At 33.3% G+C, this 18,615-nt stretch overlaps 1 protein-coding gene across 1 annotated transcript in view; it reads right to left on the bottom strand.

Moving 5' to 3' along the window:
• LOC149899536 (atrial natriuretic peptide receptor 1) overlaps positions 1-18,615 on the bottom strand; it is a 137,890-nt gene that overhangs the window by 2,395 nt on the left and 116,880 nt on the right. Inside the window, exons 13-19 of the mRNA XM_090113468.1 lie at positions 18,161-18,320; positions 17,352-17,510; positions 15,297-15,462; positions 14,223-14,372; positions 8,797-8,989; positions 5,425-5,599; positions 803-993 (exon numbers count right to left, since the gene is read on the bottom strand). Of these exons, the coding sequence (XP_089969594.1) occupies positions 803-993; positions 5,425-5,599; positions 8,797-8,989; positions 14,223-14,372; positions 15,297-15,462; positions 17,352-17,510; positions 18,161-18,320 (1,194 nt within the window). The remainder of the gene's footprint in view (positions 1-802; positions 994-5,424; positions 5,600-8,796; positions 8,990-14,222; positions 14,373-15,296; positions 15,463-17,351; positions 17,511-18,160; positions 18,321-18,615) is intronic.

The raw sequence follows: 18,615 nt of genomic DNA on the forward strand, positions 1-18,615 counted from the left end.
TGTTGGTAAGCGCATAACTTGAGAACGGCTGAACCGATTTCGTTAATTCTTTTTTTATTATATTCCTTGAAGTACGAGGATGGTTCTTACGTAGAGAAAACGTAAATATGTACCACGGGCGAAGCCGGGGCGGACTGCTAGTACACTATAACATTGTTTTTAAGCATAATATTCAGTATAGTAATAAGTTATACAGCCATTGAGTTACTATGTACTTCGTACTAGAGACATCGCTACTACACTATTTGTAACACGAGTTAGAGCCAAGCGTCTCAAACATCGCTTATATCTGACTATCTATAACTAATTTTGTTCGTGGTGTAGTAATAATACCTCAATGTATACAGCTTATATTTTTGGACAAAATGTACAATACTCGAATATACAGAGTGTCCCACTGTTGGTATACTAAGCTCAAAGGAGCTTATAGTTTTGCATACGCTGAGTACGTAAAAAATATTTATAAAATTCCAGACGCAGTTTTTTTTCAAATAGATGAATTCTTAAAACTCTATGTGCACACCCCTAACAAGCAACCCGCCCAGCTTTGCTACCAGCACGTGACCTATCGTTAAAGATTATGTTTTCATAGACAAAAATGCTCACATTAGCGAAGCGGTATTTGCCGGCTGCGCGGAGCTAGAGGAGAAAACATGGATTTTCAGGAAAAATTTAGCAAAAATTTTTTCATGTAATTTTGTTGTTTAAGTATTTTTTACGTGATCAGTGTATGCAAAACTACAAGTTCCTTCGTGCTTAGTATACCAATAGTGGGACACCCTGTATATCCACTTTTACGTACCTTCATAGCAACCTCCCCCCTACACTCCAGTTTAAACGTTCCAAAAGTATCGAGCAAAGCTTTAGTGGTCGGAGAGACGTGGATCTTCAGAGCTTCCCCATTAGACTCCATCCTGGATGCTGTGTTCACTGTGTCTCCGAAGAGACAGTATCTTGGCATCTTCAAACCGACTACACCAGCTACGCAAGGACCTAGGAAAATAAGTTTTTATAGATTAATAAATTTTAGGTTATAGCAAATTTAGATGTTATTCTACCTTTATTTATATCACTATTATGCATAGTATAAAACAAAATCGCTTTGCATGTCCCTATGTATGATTAAGCCTTTAAAACTCTGCAGCGGATTTTGACGTGCTTTTTAATAGATAGAGTGATTCTCGAGGGAGGGTTGAGTATAAAATTTATTAAGTTCCCGAAAAAGCGAGTGAAGCCCCGGCCGAAAGCTTGTATCTATAAAAAATGAAAGTAGGTAGTATTCACAGTGCAGCATACGTAGTTTAAGAAAATCTATTGTTAAAAAGTCAACCTAACAATAAATATATTGACATTTGGGGACTGCCGCGGTAAAGCTATTGAATGCTATGCCTTTAAACTAGGGATGTAACGATACATGATTTTGCCGATACGATACCGATACCGATATTTGTAGTAATGTATCGGCGATACCGATACCGATACCGATATCGATGGCTTGGTAGAAAAATAAATAGTGAATTATGCATAAAAAGTTACCAACATTTAACAGAGACAACTGTTAATCGTATTCTTTTAAATAAAAATGCCAAATCAAAAAACAACAAAACCATTTATTTTAGTATTATTATTTTACGAAGTCAGTTAAACTTTAAGTAATACACATACAATCAGTACCTAATAAAAGTTTACTATTCTGCTGTCCTTTAACTAGAAAGCCGTTAAGCCCACGAAGTGAGTTTCGAGTAAATGGCAAAAAACACGGAAATCGTTATTTCTTAAAAATTATGACACTTACAATAATTATTGTGAGATACATCCATCGACATTTAATTATATATAAATATTAGTTTTTACCTAGAAACTGTTATAATTTATTTTTAAATTCACTTTTTCTCGTTTAGTTCAGCATAATAATCTGAAAATTTTAACTATTTACTGGACAAGACGGCCGTTCACATACCATAGCGACTTTTTAGCTAAGTAATTTAGTATTTTTATTTTCATTTTGTGATTTTTTTTTATTTAGTAATAAAATGCTTACCTAAAACGTCGTTAAGCTACTATAACTACTTTTAAGCTATGACTTTCGTTTTAATTTAAATTTCAAAAACTTTATAATCAGCGTTTAAGGGTTTTTGGATGCTTTTGTACTATGATTCTATATAGTTGTACTAAATTTTAATCTTACTAATGTTAAAAATTTGCTGCTGTCTGAGGCTTTGCTCTCGGGAATTACATCCTCTAGGTCAACCATCAACCAATGGAAAGGAAAAGGATCAAAAGCTTTTAGGTTTAAGTATTAAGGATTTAAACACTATCTAAATTAATGGTTTTAGCGTCTTATTATGAGTAACAAGTATTTTAAACTCTTTTACTAAATGACTCTTTTAAGTTTTCGATAAAATTAACCTTTATTTCTCGTCATGTTCACGTTTATTTCATTACAGTGGCTCATTAAGGGGTTAAGATTGAGATAAATCTTCTCGCTTTTCTTTTTTGGAACCGTATATTCATTTAGAATTGCAATTTTAACGTTATTTTATAAATATTCTTCTGCGAGTCACGGATATGTGAGTACATATAGAACCACAAACATATAAACATAAATCGTTTCCTGAAAAAAAAATTAAGACTTGTGCACAAGGTTTTTGAAAAAATAAAACCCTGGTTTCAATAGGGCTTCAAGCTCTTACATGTGGGATGCTCTTAATAAATAATGTAGAACCGCTTATCAAATGATTAGAAGACTCTTTCATCCATATTCATAAAATATAATATACCAGAATATGTGGAAAATAGCAGGAGGTAGAAAACTTTTTATTTGCTACTATGTAAAAAATACAAATCTTAATAATCTAATACATTTAAAGATAAGAAAAAATAGCAATAGTTGCAAAATGGACTCCCCGTCAGCGGGTCAAAGGTAGTGTACTCCTAACAATTTTTGTATCACCATCTCTAGTACATTGCTTGACAGTCGATTACTAATTCCACCCAAGGGGTAAATTACATAATTAATAAATAGTTTTAAAATTTAAATAGTACAGACTGTCTTTCTTCTCTTTCTCGGTTACAGAGACAAATCAGAGTCTAAACAGAGAAGTACGATTGAAAGTTCGCACTGTCGTAACCATTACCTACCAAATTTTCGTAACTTTGACTTGTTATATTTTCCGTAATTTAGCTGCTAGATTGTTTAAAACTTAGTAAACCTGATCAGAAACAATACGTCTTGTAAAAGAAAATCAAAAACAATCGGTACTCTGCTTGGGAGCGACATTATTTCATCATCACTCTCATCCCCAAAACTGATGCATCACCAGAATCGGATACCTGCCTTTTAGCTTAAAAATGAGGGTAAGCTGCTTTGTAGCTAAGCAAAAAAGTGTTATTAGAATTTTTCCTAAATAAAATTACTTAACTAAAAAAGCGTTAAGGGCGAGTAACTGCAAATAAGGTAAGGATTTCCATTGGAATCGTTATATGAAAGCATATCATAAAGCAGTTATAGTCCTTTTGCGTCCCTATAGTCAAGTATAATCTGATAACGTACTTTTAGTCAAGTAAAAAGCTAAAAAATAATTATTAAATCTGGCGGTTAAGGTACTTTTAAGGAAATTTAGCGAAGTAGTGTTGGTTAGATGCTTTCAAGTTATGGAATCGCTGAAAATTGTGTTACTTAACGGCTTACAATATTTTCATATATTTATAACTATTAATGCTAGAGAAATGATTCTTAGACAGAAAGATAGAGAATTCTGAACTCTATCACCCTACATTTAAAACTGAAAATTGACCATTTGAGGGTTAACGGCTTTTTAGTTAAAGGACGGCAGTATTGGTAGAGTTTTTTCAGAAAACAAAGTGCGCACGCGCGGGCGGCCTCCCGCATCGTTCATTGGGCGCGGATTTTTTAATTATTTGATATCAAAAAAATTGGATGTTTGTAAAGTAGGTTTACGATCGAGATGTTTACGTGATAACATAATGCAGTGGCAGCGCTCGAGATGAAACGGGAGATCGGTCCGTCTCTGTCTCGTTATACCTGCGATCGCGCTCGTGAGGTTTTGGTGTGACACAAGTTTATGAACATGTCACCCGACTAAAACGATTTTAAAAACGTTATCACGTTAAAAATTAAAAAAAATCAAAATTATTTATTTCTTTCCTTTACATAAACAAATTTGTGATTGGAACACTCCTAGTAAGCAAATAAAATGCTTGTGTCAGGAGGTTCCGCTCTTTCTTAACACTATTACAGAAACAGAAATAAAACAATATGAATAAATACAATGCAAAAACATAAAAGAAAAGAAATAATTTAATAAAAAAATATCGGTATCGGTTGATTTATTATCGGCGATACCGATATATCGGCTTGCCGATATATCGGCCGATATATCGGTATCTGTATCGGTATCGTTACATCCCTACTTTAAACCACACCTCCGTGCCCGTCCCCGTGGGGAGCGTGAGGTTTTTTCGTTACGCAATTTCTGGATTCGGACCCCGCGCTCAAGGCCCGCGATAGAAGCTATGCAATAGCTTAATAAGAATAAAGGTACTATGTATAAATAAAATATAAAAATTAGGAACACACAAAATTTTGTCAAAATCATATAAAATATACAGTTATGACTTATGATTATAAACATGAACATTATCATATTTCCTAACAACCTAGTGCGAAGTCAATCTGTATACCTTTGACATGCATAACTAGGGAAAAATTTTACAAGACATACATTACCCTCATATTTTATACATTCAAAAGAACTTATTTGATATGAATAGCTTTTCATCACAGCAACGGCATTTTATTTGTGACGCTTTACAATATATTCTTTGATGTTCCAATACATGTTTGTACATTGTGATGTATTAGATACTATTTTTATCTTTATTTACTTAAAAATGTATAAATACTTTTTTATACTATGTTAAAAACAGCTTAGCTAAAGTAAGCTTTTGAGTTTTCACTTCCATTGTAATATTACCGATATTGCTATATTTCGTTTTTAACATAATTTAAAAATTAATTAAACATGCAATCATGTTCAACAAATTGAAAAGACATAGTGCGTCACTTTCGGATCTATAGTTTTGTTATAAGTATTTAGTCTGAAATTAAGAGCCAAACAATTAATAATCATAAGGTATAAATAAATATTTTTTTTGTTTATATTTCGTATTTAAATTTAAATACACATAAGTTGAAATTGATATTTTGGTTTTATGGCATTAAAATGCTTTATAATTAATATAAATTTATATCGCATCCTTTCGCGCCATTCCGCCCCGGAATGGATGCGGGTTCGAGTCCCGCCCCGGAATGGATGCGGGTTCGAGTCCCGCCTCGTGATCGAATTTTTTCTATTCTTTATAAATTTATATATACACATAAGTTTTTTAAAAATAACTCACCAGAATGCAATCCGATCCTCAATTTCAACTGATCCTGCGGCCTATGCCGTATTCTGAAGCGTCGAACAGCGTCCAGCAAAGCTAGTGCCATGCGCGCGACTTCGCACGCGTGTCTCGTACCATTTCTTTCTGGTAGACCGGAGACTACCATGTATGCGTCGCCTATGGTTTCCACCTGGGTAATAAAGAAATAAAAATATTGTGGTTCGGAAAAAAAGTCAAAAGGGCTATCAATTCTAATGAAAATATGAGAACAGTGGTTCAGAAAATATTTTTTCGCCAATAATTGGGTTATTACTTCAATGTTAAAAAGCGTTAAATAATAAATACCTATAATAAAATGAACACGAATTAATAAGAATATAATCTCATGAAATTATGGTATTGTCGCCGAATATTGATAAGTGTACAAAGTTTTAAATCCGTCCGTTTAAACTATAAAGTGGGCCAAAATTGAGTCTCAATTATTATTATATTTTATTAATTATTCAAACATACAAGTGAAGGTAATAAAAGCGGGTTAAAAAGATTTTATGAACAATTAATAAACAATCAAAATCTGTTCACCCAGTCATCTGATGTTACAAACACACAGAATTATAGTAGAATTGAGAAACTCATCCTTCTTTTGAATTCGGTTGAAAAATAAGCTTTGATAGCTTATTTTTTGAACAAAGGTCAAAGGCCCACAAAGGTTAAGTACTGATCTACGCTCTATAAAAATTTCGCAGAAGGACATATCAATGTACCTACTTCTTTGAACTTTGATTTTATTTCTTCAATGTTTGATTCACCAAACATATTGTGATCGATTCTTGTTATTGTAACAGTAAATATTTTCTTAAAAATATGCTCCTCCTCGAAAGAATATTCTCGGAATTATATTGCTTAGGAGTAATTATCTAAAGTAAAATAAATAATACAATGTCAATCACAAGCATATTAATCACTACATCTCTAAAAATATTTATCTTTCAATATACAATGATCCAAATTGAACAGAATAAAAAATCATCTCAAAAGTTTAGATTTAATAATATATAATATACTAGTGGTACTCCCCGGCTTCGCCCGTGGTACCTACATGTTTAAACTATCCTATCTCTCAAGTTGGATCGAACTGCACATGGTGTGCGAATTTTATTATAATCGGTTAAGTGGTTTAGGAGTCCATTGAGGACAAACATTGTGACACGAGATTTAGATAGATTTCAACTACTAAAACATCGATTTATTATACAACTTTTCAACCATAGATATTTAAAAACTGGCTTTTCCAATTGTAAACGAAACGCTTAAGTAATTGCAAATGCTGCACTTAACAATTTCCTGCGGGAGAGATGCGGCTCCAATATCGGCTAATGTATGAAATAATATCTTCCGATTCATTGGTGAACGCTTCTATAAAATAAAATATTTGTTAAAATATATTTCAATAATTTTATTTTATGAAATTGCAGTCTCTAGATCATGCTTGATTAAATGTGTGTATTTATTGAAAACCATGCTATTTTAAAAATCCAGGATAATACGATACAATTTAGAAATTAATATACTCTGTAAATCTACTACAATGTAAATGTATATTATGTCATAGTGGTTATGCTTTGTATCAATATCTCCAGTATTACAGACAATATATGTATAATACAGACGGTATAAAAAGATAACTGTATAACTCAATTTGCTGCTTATTCATACCAACAGCAAAAAATCAGCAAATCTTTTCACAACAAACAAACAACGCAAATTACATCAGCCAGTCCAAGTCAAATCCTCTTTCACATATTCATCATAAAATAATTGAAATATAACGCAATCCCGAGAGAATTTGAATGAAAAGTATATTTCAGTTTGTTATTGATTCAAGGATTCGCGAATGGATTAGAATACTAAACACATATACTTGTGATTTGACGACGAAATTCACACGTTAGACCAATTATCTTAATCTTAATATACTATATAAATCTCGTGTCACAATGTTTGTCCTCAATGGACTCCTAAACCACTTAACCGATTATAATAAAATTCGCACACCATGTGCAGTTTGATCCAACTTGAGAGATAGGATAGTTTAAACATGTAGGTAGCACGGGCGAAGCCGGGGCGGACCACTAGTATTATTATAAGTAAGGAGTAGGTGTAAATAGGTTATTTGTGCTCTGGGAGTGGAAAGCCGAAACGTGGCTTATTATCCCTAATTTACTTCAGTTGTCTCTTTTTCGCTCACGATAATTGAATGATGCCATCTTACTTTGACGTTTAAATAGTTGAATTTTACGTAGATAGGTTTCTAAAATGGAATGTAGGTAACATATCTTCTTGTATAGTTTTTCTTCATATTCTCGTTTCAACTCATTTGTTTTTCCATGGCGTTGAACATTTGTTGTGAATCGATTACTTGTCTTGAAGACGTGACAAACTTACGCGTGCAGAATGTTTCTTATATTTAACGTATGAAATATTTTTGTTGATAAAATACAATAGTTTAATATTATTTGCATCAAATTGATTGAATTATTGGTTAGTAGATAGAGCTCATAAATTGCCTCGAAAACGACTGCAATTTCAAACTGTTGATTAAATTATAATTCTATACATTCTATCCAGTTTAAATATTTTTTTCTACTGAACGTGTTTTAATAAGTTTAGTACAAAAATTATTTAATGGAAAAAAATTGATAGAAATACCCTTATCTTACAAGGTTCCCAAATTACCTTCTTTAAACACAACAATCAATATGTAGGCTCAGTCTCCGAGGTTGTTTTAAAAAAAGGACACAAAGGTCTCCACACAATCACTTGGTATATCATAATTATCACAATTAATAAAAATAAATTAAATATCAGAAATAAATTATAGTAAGCTCGTGACAGATGTGCACTGGACAACAGTCGGCGAACGAGAATGACCCGAGGCTTTATATTGATTCACCGTTCATTATTTTTTTAAAACTTTGATGGTGGCGCCGTCAAATACATATAACTTAATTTACATATTATTTACTACTATGGGGGTCTTCAATCGAAGATTGACCGGTACCTATTAGGGAAGCGCGTACCATCTTAGACCACATCTTAGCTTTCCATCAGGCGAGATTGTGGTCAAGCGCTTCCCTATTTACAAAAAAATTGGTTGTCTGTAAAGTCGGTTTACTGACGATAGTTGAACGTGACAACGTCATAAGAAAATACTGATGGAGCTTCTTTGTCGCTCGTTCCGCGCTCTCGCTCGCACTTCAAGCCTTACATGGAACGCCTCAGAGCGAGGTAACGCCGCATGAGTCATGTTTTTTCGTGCGTGCAGCCGGATCTATCGAATTATAAGACGTTGTCACGTCAAAAATAAAAAATAAAGATACCACCAACCTTATAAACATCATAGTTCTCGACAATCGAATCGAAACACGTATACAGATCGTTGAGCAGATCGACGACTTGCATCGGCGTGGAGGACGCAGAGAGTGCGGTGAAGCCAACTATGTCGGAGAAGTATATGGTCACTTGTTCGAACGTTTCTGCTACTACGGACTGCCCGTTGATTAGCTGTGATGCTACTGACCTGAGGGAAAAATATAAGTCAAGAAAGTGTTTTGGGTGAAATTTTTTGGGTTAATTATCAGGATTAAATCTATTAATAACAATATAATAAAGCTGAAGAGTTTGTTTGAACGCGCTAATCTCAGGAACTAATGGTCCGATTTGAAAAATTATTTCGGTGTTAGATAGCCCATTCATCGAGGGAGGCTATAGGGTATATCATCACGCTAAGACCAACTGGAGCGGAGCCATGCGGGATACCATGGAGCGTGGCTAGTAACTTATAACCTTAAATTAATTAACAGCTTCGCCAACGATTACCCGAGATAAAATAGTAAATGTGACTCGGTTAAGAAGCTATCTAATGGTTAAATAATAATAATATAAGCTTTTTATTTCCTTACTTTTACAAAAATTTACACTTTAACTTAATACTAAATACTTTATATAATAAAATCTTAAAAACTAATATAATTATGTGTATTGTTAGTGACATTTTTAGTTATTCTATGTTAGTATTTATCTTATTATTCTATATTGTAAGGACCGCTTTGTGCGGTGAAAGCCTCCTCCAAAATTTTCCATTTCTGCCTATCATTAGCCAGCTTTACCCAGTGGTTCCCCGCTACACCAACAATGTCGTCTTGCCACCTTTTATAGGGTCTGCCTCTTTTTCGGCTCCTGTCCGCTAAAAACCAGTTTGTAATGATCGTTGACCATCTTTCATCTTTTTGCCTTTGGTTGTGTCCTGCCCATCTCCATTTTAATCGAAGAACATGATTACCGACGTCATTCGCTTTTGTTACTTTCCTTATTGATGTATTTTTTATATGGTCTTTTAATCGAATATTCATGTAGCTTCTTTCAATTCCTCGTTGGCAGACTCTTAATTGGTTAAGAGATTTTTTGGTCAGTGGCCAGGTTTGGCATGCGTAAGTAAGACACGGTAACAAGCAGATGTTCATGGCCTTCGTCTTCAAGCGTACTGGTATTGGTCCTTTAAATATGTCTTTCATAGACCAGTACTTGTTCCATGTCATAGTTATTCTTCTAGATATCTCCCTCTCTGTGCAGGACTTAAATGAGATAAGGTGACCCAGATATATGTACTCATCTGTATATTTCAGTTCTTTTGTGTCTACATATAAAGGTATTTTCTGTCTGTTTGTCATAATTTGTGTTTTGTCATAGTTGATTTCTAATCCTGCATTTTTGCTATGTTCACTGAGGGTGGTTAACATTGACTGAAGCTGAATCGGGCATTCTGATAGTAACACTATATCATCTGCGAACCGTAAATGGGACAAGTATTTTCCATTTATTCTTATGCCTTTGTCTGCCCAATCAAGTTTCCTAAATATGTTTTCAAGTACCGCAATGAATAATTTTGGTGAGAGTGGGTCTCCTTGTTTAACACCACGTTCTATTGGAAAGGGTGAACCATTTGTGTCCAACTTTATCCTTGCACAGTTTTCTCTATATATTTCTTTTAGAAGATTGATGTAGCCAGCCTCTAAACCCTGTGCTTGAAGAGCTTCCCACATAGAGTCATGAAATATTGAGTCAAAGGCTTTTGAGTAGTCTATGAATAATATGTATAGGGGTCTGTTATATTCCACGCATTTCTCAATAACTATTTTTAATGTAAATATATGATCTACTGTAGAGAATTTTGACATAAATCCAGCCTGCTCTACCGGTTGGCTCTCATCTATTGTATGGCTTATTCGTCGTAATAGGGTAGATGCGAAAACTTTATAGAGACATGATATTAAGCTTATAGGTCTGTAGTTAGATATTAGTTTTGGACTTCCTTTTTTATATATTAAAACTATTTCAGACTCCTTCCACTGATTTGGTATTGCATTTTGTGAGAGAATCAGATTGAATAAATTTGTTAGTGTCTCGACCATCATATAAGAACCTGCTTTTATCATCTCATTGGTAATTCCATCTGCACCGGGACTCTTGTCAGACTTTAGATTTTTAATTGCTTGTTCTACTTCTTCATTCAAAAAGACAGGTATTGGATCGTTATTCAAGTAGGTAGTGTACGAATCAAACTTGGTTGGTATGGTCTTAGTTTTATATAAGTCTCTGTAGTACTGTGTGGCTAGATCCAGTATTCCTGCTCGATTAAAGACTGAGGAACCTGAAGGATGGGTAAGTTGTGACAGTAAATCTTTTTTAATTTCGAGTGATTTATATGCTTTTTTGACACCTCCTGTCTTTTCTAAAAAGGTTTCCAAGGTCTTTATTCTAAGTTCCTTATCATTGCTTTTTATTTTTCTTTTTATTGTCTTGTAAAGTTGGCTAATTCTCTTTTTTTCTATTTTTGTCTTGTTTTCTGTATTTCTAAGGTTGTGTAATTCTTTCTTCATGTTAATTATTTCGTCTGTCATTACAGTTTCAATTCTTTTTTCGCGTATTCGTGAATTTCGTTCTAGTGATTTTTTTATTTCATTTATTAAGGTGTTATAAAAGTCCTGAACACAAATATTATTAGTGATATTGAGTGTTAAAATGTTGTTTTTAAAATTTTTAAAGTTGAGCTTTGAAGAACTCGTGTTATTGAAACGAGCTCGGGTTAATTTTTTTCTTCTGCCAAGATCAAGTGTTATTCTTACGATTCGGTGATCACTTGGATGTATAAATTTACTAAGTACGTTGTAGTTTTCGATAATTCCAGGACAGTTGGTAGCTATGTAGTCGATTTCATTTTTTGTTCTTCCATTTGGGGCGAGCCAAGTCCATCTAAGTCTCTCAGGTTTTTTAAAAAGTGTGTTTACTATTTTAAGTTTATACCTCAAACAGAAATCTATGAACATTTGTCCTCTTTTGTTACGCTTGCCATACCCAAAGCTGCCCATGACAAGATGTTCGTACGAGTTGATCTGACCAATCTTAGCATTCATATCTCCCATTAAAATTATCTTATTGGTACATTTCTCTATAGCTATGTCCAGATCATTGTAGAAGTTTTTTAATTCCGTCTCGCTGCAGCTTTCGGTCGGCGCGTAGACTTGTATAAGGGAAAAGGAAGTGTGGTATATATCCACATGTAGAATTGCAACTCTGTCTGATATAGGTTGGAACTCTTTAACTTTTGTATTTGAACTTTTCTTGACTAAAAATCCTATTCCTTTCTGTCCCTTTATCATGCCGTAGTAATATAAAACGTAGTTTCTTCTCTGTTCAATTTTTAATCCTTCTCTTCTAACTTCGCAAATTCCGAGTATGTCCCAATTAATAGACGACAAAGCAAATTCAAGTTCTAGTATTCTTGTTTCATTAGCTAATGATCTTAGATTAAATGTAGCTATATAATATTTTTGTTTTATTGGAGGGTGAGAGTCTACTGCCCCCGCGGTGACAAGCCGTTGTGGGGGAGGGATGTGTTTTATTTTATCATTTTGTTTATTAATATATTTTGTGGATGAATAGGTGGTATTAGTTTGTTTCTTTTGGAGGAGGGATATTGGCTATTCGTTGTCCGAGTTGGATTGTACAGTATCTGAATTATTATTTTGATTGTTTTGTTTATGGAAGAAATTGCTTAATTGACTTTGATGTCCTGTTACTTTGTTCTTTTTAGCCACATGACCTTTAGATGTTGATGGCTCGGTATTTTGTGTTGGATTGGATTGAATGTTATGTTTTGGATTTGGCGGTGTGATTTCTAGTTCCCGTTTTTTTTGTTTGTTTTGTTCCATATTTGTATTGAACTGGTGTTGTGTGGTCTTATGGGGATGTACTATTAGTTTGTTATGTCGAATATAAGCATTGTTTCCCTTCTCTTTTTCTTTTTCTAACTGTTCTTGTAGTTTCTTACGTGCTTCTAACACTTGTGGAGGATAGTCTTGTTTAATGTACATTCCGTGGTTTTTTAAATTTTGTTTATGTTTTAATACTGCGAGTTTTTTGCCGAAGGTTGTAAATGAAACTATTATTGGTCTTATTTTATTTTCTTTTTTGCTTCCCATACGTCTAACCATTTCTAGATCTCTGTTTTCGCAATTCAATGCCAAATCCTTGTTGATTATTTTTAAAATAGAATTCTCCAAATCTTCGTAAGATTTTTCCCGTTCCTCAACGCCAAAGAATATTAAGTTTCTGTATCTTATATGCTTCTCTAATGCCAGTAATCTTCTATCTGATTCAGTGTTGTGTAATTTAATGTCCTCTATTTCCTTTTTTATGACGTCAAACTTTTTATCCATATTAGTGTTAATGTTTTCTGTAATTCTTGTTTCTAATGACTTTAAAGATTCGTTTGAATCTTTTCTTATATCTGCTCTCAATTGATTTAATAATTTTTGTATGTCAGACATTTTTAGACAATTCTTTTACAATTTTAATCTTAGATTTTAGTATTTTATGTTTTAACACTAATGAAATTTTATATCTGCGCCCTCTCGTGTACGTATCTTAAACTAGTTGAAGATAATATTCTGTAGTATCGATAAATTCAGTTAGTTCCGCCTGTTGCCGAAAGGTGGCTCAAATTGTTTCGTTGAAAAGGACGATAGATGTCTCTTATTAACGACTTTGACTGTTGTTTACGTTGTTTATGACAGCTGATATCAAAAGTATTCAAACATCTGTCAATGTAGTGAAAATTAACCGTTTCGTTAAGTAATTATTTTCTAAACACTGTCTTTTTATGTTCAGTGGTTGTTTGTCCATATAGATATCACTATAAATGCTCCTGGATTGTTTGGATTTTTTGTCTTTCACTTCATTGAGGTATGTCCGTGGATTGTCCAACTTTATATTATTATTATCACTGTTCACTTTGTCCCAACTGCAACTGTATGATAGTTTATCTCACTGAATTTAAAAGTATAGTTAGCGCAAACGATATACACACTAATTGGGTACGTATAGATTAGTTGAGTCTTAGTTTTAGCACTGTTTTACTATTAAATTTATTTTTAAGCATTTTATAACGCCGATCAGATGTTTACGTGACGGTAGCGCCACCTATCTCCATAATGGTTAAATATTTATTTTAATTGAGGGCGTAGTTTTTAAATTTACATCAAACATTCAAACCACAAATCTCTATAATAAGAAGAATTCTGGGGTAAATTACCCATTACCCATTTTTCAAATAAAAAACAAACAGAGAAAATGGTAATGTTGGCATGGCAAGGGATCATTTTTTTACTATCAGGAAGTTTAAAAAAAATATTACATATTAAAAGGACACAGTGCCATATCAATAACACCAGAAATCAAATACAAGAACTTACTTCGGCAGTAACTGATACAGCAGTTCCTCACATTTCTTCTTCTCCTCCAAATAATCTTGCGTCCTCTCGCTGACTAGAGACTCCAAATTATTGGCGTATTGCTCCATACGAGACAGCAGATTGTCTAGGATGTTGCTGCTCTCTTGTGACCTATAAGATAATATAAAATAACAATATATACCATTATAACTAGGAATGGTATCATATACTATGGGACAGGGAGCGAACAAAGAAGTGCATGACAACATATAGCAGGAATAGAGCATCATCATCTTAACCGCGACTATTCTGTCTCTCGATCTCGCGACTAAGAAGATATACTATGTAGTCATTATACCACGCCATATATAAATTTACATCGCCCCATAAACTATTTTAATTTCATGGCATAATTTTTCTACCAACAATAATAACTATAGGCCAGTTTTTAGGCTATAGTCTACACCTAAATTGTAAATTTTAACCCAATTTGTTTATCTACGTCAACGTAAAACAGCAAATTAAAAAATTTGCAACTCTGAATAAAATATGGTGAACTAGCATAAGTATTGAAACTTTCAAAGATTTGAACACACTCCTTGAAGTTAGTAACGTAAGTTTCTTCCAAACTTGGTTCGTGTATTAATATCTCTTTTGGTGCATCAGCCACAGTATGCAAACTTTTAAAATTTTCTTCCACAGATGCATTTCATATCCTGAAACTTAACGGACTGTGAAATTCTAAATCGAATAAAGTTTGAAAGTAAAACCAAAGTTCTGATTTACTACTAAATAATTTTTCCTTATTTTTAAAGAAAGGACGGCAACTAACCACCAGTGTTTATAGTAGTTGTAACCACATAATATCACTGTTAATTTTTGCTTGCTCTACCATAAAAAATACTCCAAAAAAATGTCTCGGCAGCGTTGTAAAAAACATATTAAAATTAGCACCTTATTTTGTTACAGTAATGTTTAAATCTATTGTATATAAGAAAACTCTGCCAAACGTGTCTGGGCAGAGTTTTTCATCGGACAGTTTTTACATGATTCCAGTTCCAAGTCTAGTTGATAATAAAACATCAATAAACATACTTATTTAACCGTCGTATAGCGTGTTTCAAGTGACCAAAGTCAGGTCTCTCCGTAGGGTCCTCCGCCCAACATCGGCGCATGAGTTCTGTCGCATCGTCTGCTTCACAAGATCGGTGATGGGTTGTGTTTGGACGCATGCCACTACTGATCACGGCTTCTATGATTTCTGTAAGAAAATTTTGTGTAATATTATATTGTAACTAATTATTATCTATCTATACTAATATATAAAGCTGAAGAGTTTGTTTGTTTGAACGCGCTAATCTCAAGAACTACTGGTCCGATTTGAAAAACTGTTTCGATGTTAGATAGCCCATTTAACGAGGAAAGCTATATATCATCACGCTAAGACCAACAGACCAACCAACACACATGGTATGTTTCTTATATAAGGAAGAAAATAAGTAAGAAATAAAATAGAAACTGCGATCCCTGCTATGAAAAAATTACAAGCTTTCACTGTAAAAATCTGAGTCAAAGTTTTAAGGTTAAGCTTGTCACCTACAAGCTGTCTACTTGTTAGCCCATTTATAAAACAAGGAAAGGAGAACATTTTAAGAATCCTGGAATAGTAAAAAGAATTGTTTTTTTTTTACAATTTCAATAACAATCCTTATCTAACAACGATAGTAAAAAGTAACATTTATTAAATAGAAAATATTATTATTACATGCTGGTCTTATGGTTTCCAGATGAATTCCAGGTATAAGAGATGCCATACATAATCTCATATACGCAGAACATAAACGAAAACTCATCATAAAAATAAATAAATGCCACATTTTAGATAAAACACATCCGCGAAATGCGGTCACTACGATTGCGTGATATTTTATTACCCATAAAGCCTTTAATGACCCTTTCTATCTCTGAAAAGCAGGAATTCGACATTAACTGTTTGAAGTATGAAGGAATTCCTCCTTTATTTCTTAAGAAAACGGATATAAAATTTATAAATAGTGATTCATTAAGAGAATGCTTTGCACGATAGAATATTGTGAATTTGTGTTGCTTTTGCATTTCTCTAAGCATTCTATGTCGTGTTGTTTTATATTTATTTTAATCCCTCGACGTGTACACTGTACATATTCATATCTATCAAATCATTTCAAATTTTATTGTAACTGCATTGTTTTTCGCGATTGTATTAAACCAAGGTCCATTTGCTACATAAGCTATAGCATAAGTAAAATATTAATAATATCATTGCACAGTAAAGTCTCAGAATAATAACAATACAAATATTTTTCATATGTGGCTATGTGTCAATCCAAGTTACTCTTTAGGTGTGTGCTAAATTTCATGAAAATCGTTTCAGCAGTTTTGCATGAAAGAGTAACAAACATCCATACATACAAACTTTTACATTTATATAATATATTATATAAGTACGATCTACAGTTCAAGTTCACAGCACACTTTAATGAATATGCAATCAACTAGTGGTTATGTATGGAAGTAATTAGTACGCTGCAACCGAAGCAGATTGAACCACATCTGCCTAACAACGTAGATTGAGGAACTTTCAATGTCATGTGGAATTATTTTATATAAAATGAAGTTTTACATGAAAGTAAAACTAAACTAGCTTTCCACCCACGGTTTCGCTTGCGTTGTGTAAAACTTTATAAATTATATATAATTATATAATATCTGTGATGTACAACCACCAGCAATATGTGCATTGATTGTTCCTGCTTTGTTGTTGAAATGTTTTCTCGTGGCGAAGCTGTTCTTATAATGTGAAGGGATATAATTCTAGCTTTCACAAATTGGTTTTGTATGCTTGTATAAAAAAGCATTCGAATTTCAAATTGACTAAGAGCCGATTTTTCAATCCTTGGCTAAAATTTATCCGTCCAATAAAGTATTACACGAACATATTAAAATGTCACCTGTAAACTGTCAAATACGGACAATTACAATACATTTTTGAAATGGTAGTTTAATACGTTATTCGATGAATAAGTTTTAACCAAGGATTGAAAAATCAGCCTTGAGACTATAATATAATATACCTATAATAAATTGTATAAATCCACATATATTACATACCTTTCGGCGACATTTCAATGCCAGGTCCTAGCCAGAAGACTCCCTGTCTATTCACAATCTCGTGCATGATGATCGCGAAGGAGTACACATCTCCCTTCTGCGTGCCCTCGGGGGGAGGGGACGCCGTGCGGAGGAGCTCGGGGGAGGTCCAGAGGAGACCTAAGCATAATGAATTTAACCCATTGAGCCCCAAGCGGCCCGATCGGTCCCAGACACAATAGATTTTCTATTGTGTCTGTGGTTCCGGGCCTAAGTTATTACATAAGATATAGCATGTAACTTTAATCGTGTTAGATGCGAAATATGCAACATATTTGGAAATTTGATTTTGTGAAATAAAAAGGCGTGTGTGCCGAGCACACAGAAGTGAAACTTCTTTGACAAGATTAAAAGATACCAAAATCGTCGCTTTACTCCTTGACGTGACGGTATTGCCATGACGCGACCTTGAAATTTTACCCTCAACGCTTCTAAAGAAGTTTCACTACAAAAAATAATATGTATTGAAATTTTGTAATAAAAAATATAGATAATATTATGTTACAATTTAGGTAACAGAGGTTAACGTTATACAACACAAATATTGTTGATGATAGATATTGGGCACTGGATTTAATCACTATTACAATTTCAATTACGATTACCATACTATTGAATAATCTTCTTTGGTACTTAGATAATAGGTTTCTAGATTGATCGATCGATAAAAAGAAAAAGACATTGTTCGGAGAAAATAAAAAGTTTGTATTTTATATTATTATTTGGTGGAAAATGTATGCTAAGAAGTAAGTAAGCTAAAATATACTTACGGGTCCAATAGCTATGAGCCCTTGCGTCCTTTTCAGACACCCTCAAAGCATTTAGGCCGAAATCTGTGATTTTCAGTACAAATCTGGAATCGACTACGCAGTTACTTGACTTGAGCGCTCCGTGAGATCTTATATCTGTTCCGTGTAGATAATGCATACCCTAAAACAAATACATAGTTATAGTTTATTTAATAAAATTAAACTGATGGTTCTTTGTATGTATAAGTCACCTAGTATTATATTATCTGTACTATCACGTAGGAATAAAAATTTATCAAACACTTATAAGAGTTATAAAAAAACATGAAACGCTAAAATGTATCAACTATACAGTTTTTTAATTAATTATTTAAACGTTATATATAACATGTTTCGAAAAATGATCGAATTAAAAAGCACACTATAAACCATGCCAATAAAGACTGTATTTAAATTTACCATATCAATTAGTCTTT

The sequence above is a fragment of the Colias eurytheme genome, chromosome 20 (assembly GCF_061535395.1).
Source record: "Colias eurytheme isolate Ceu_HAF_F1 chromosome 20, ilColEury1 Martin Lab GWU primary, whole genome shotgun sequence".
Classification (NCBI taxonomy): Eukaryota; Metazoa; Arthropoda; class Insecta; order Lepidoptera; family Pieridae; genus Colias; species Colias eurytheme.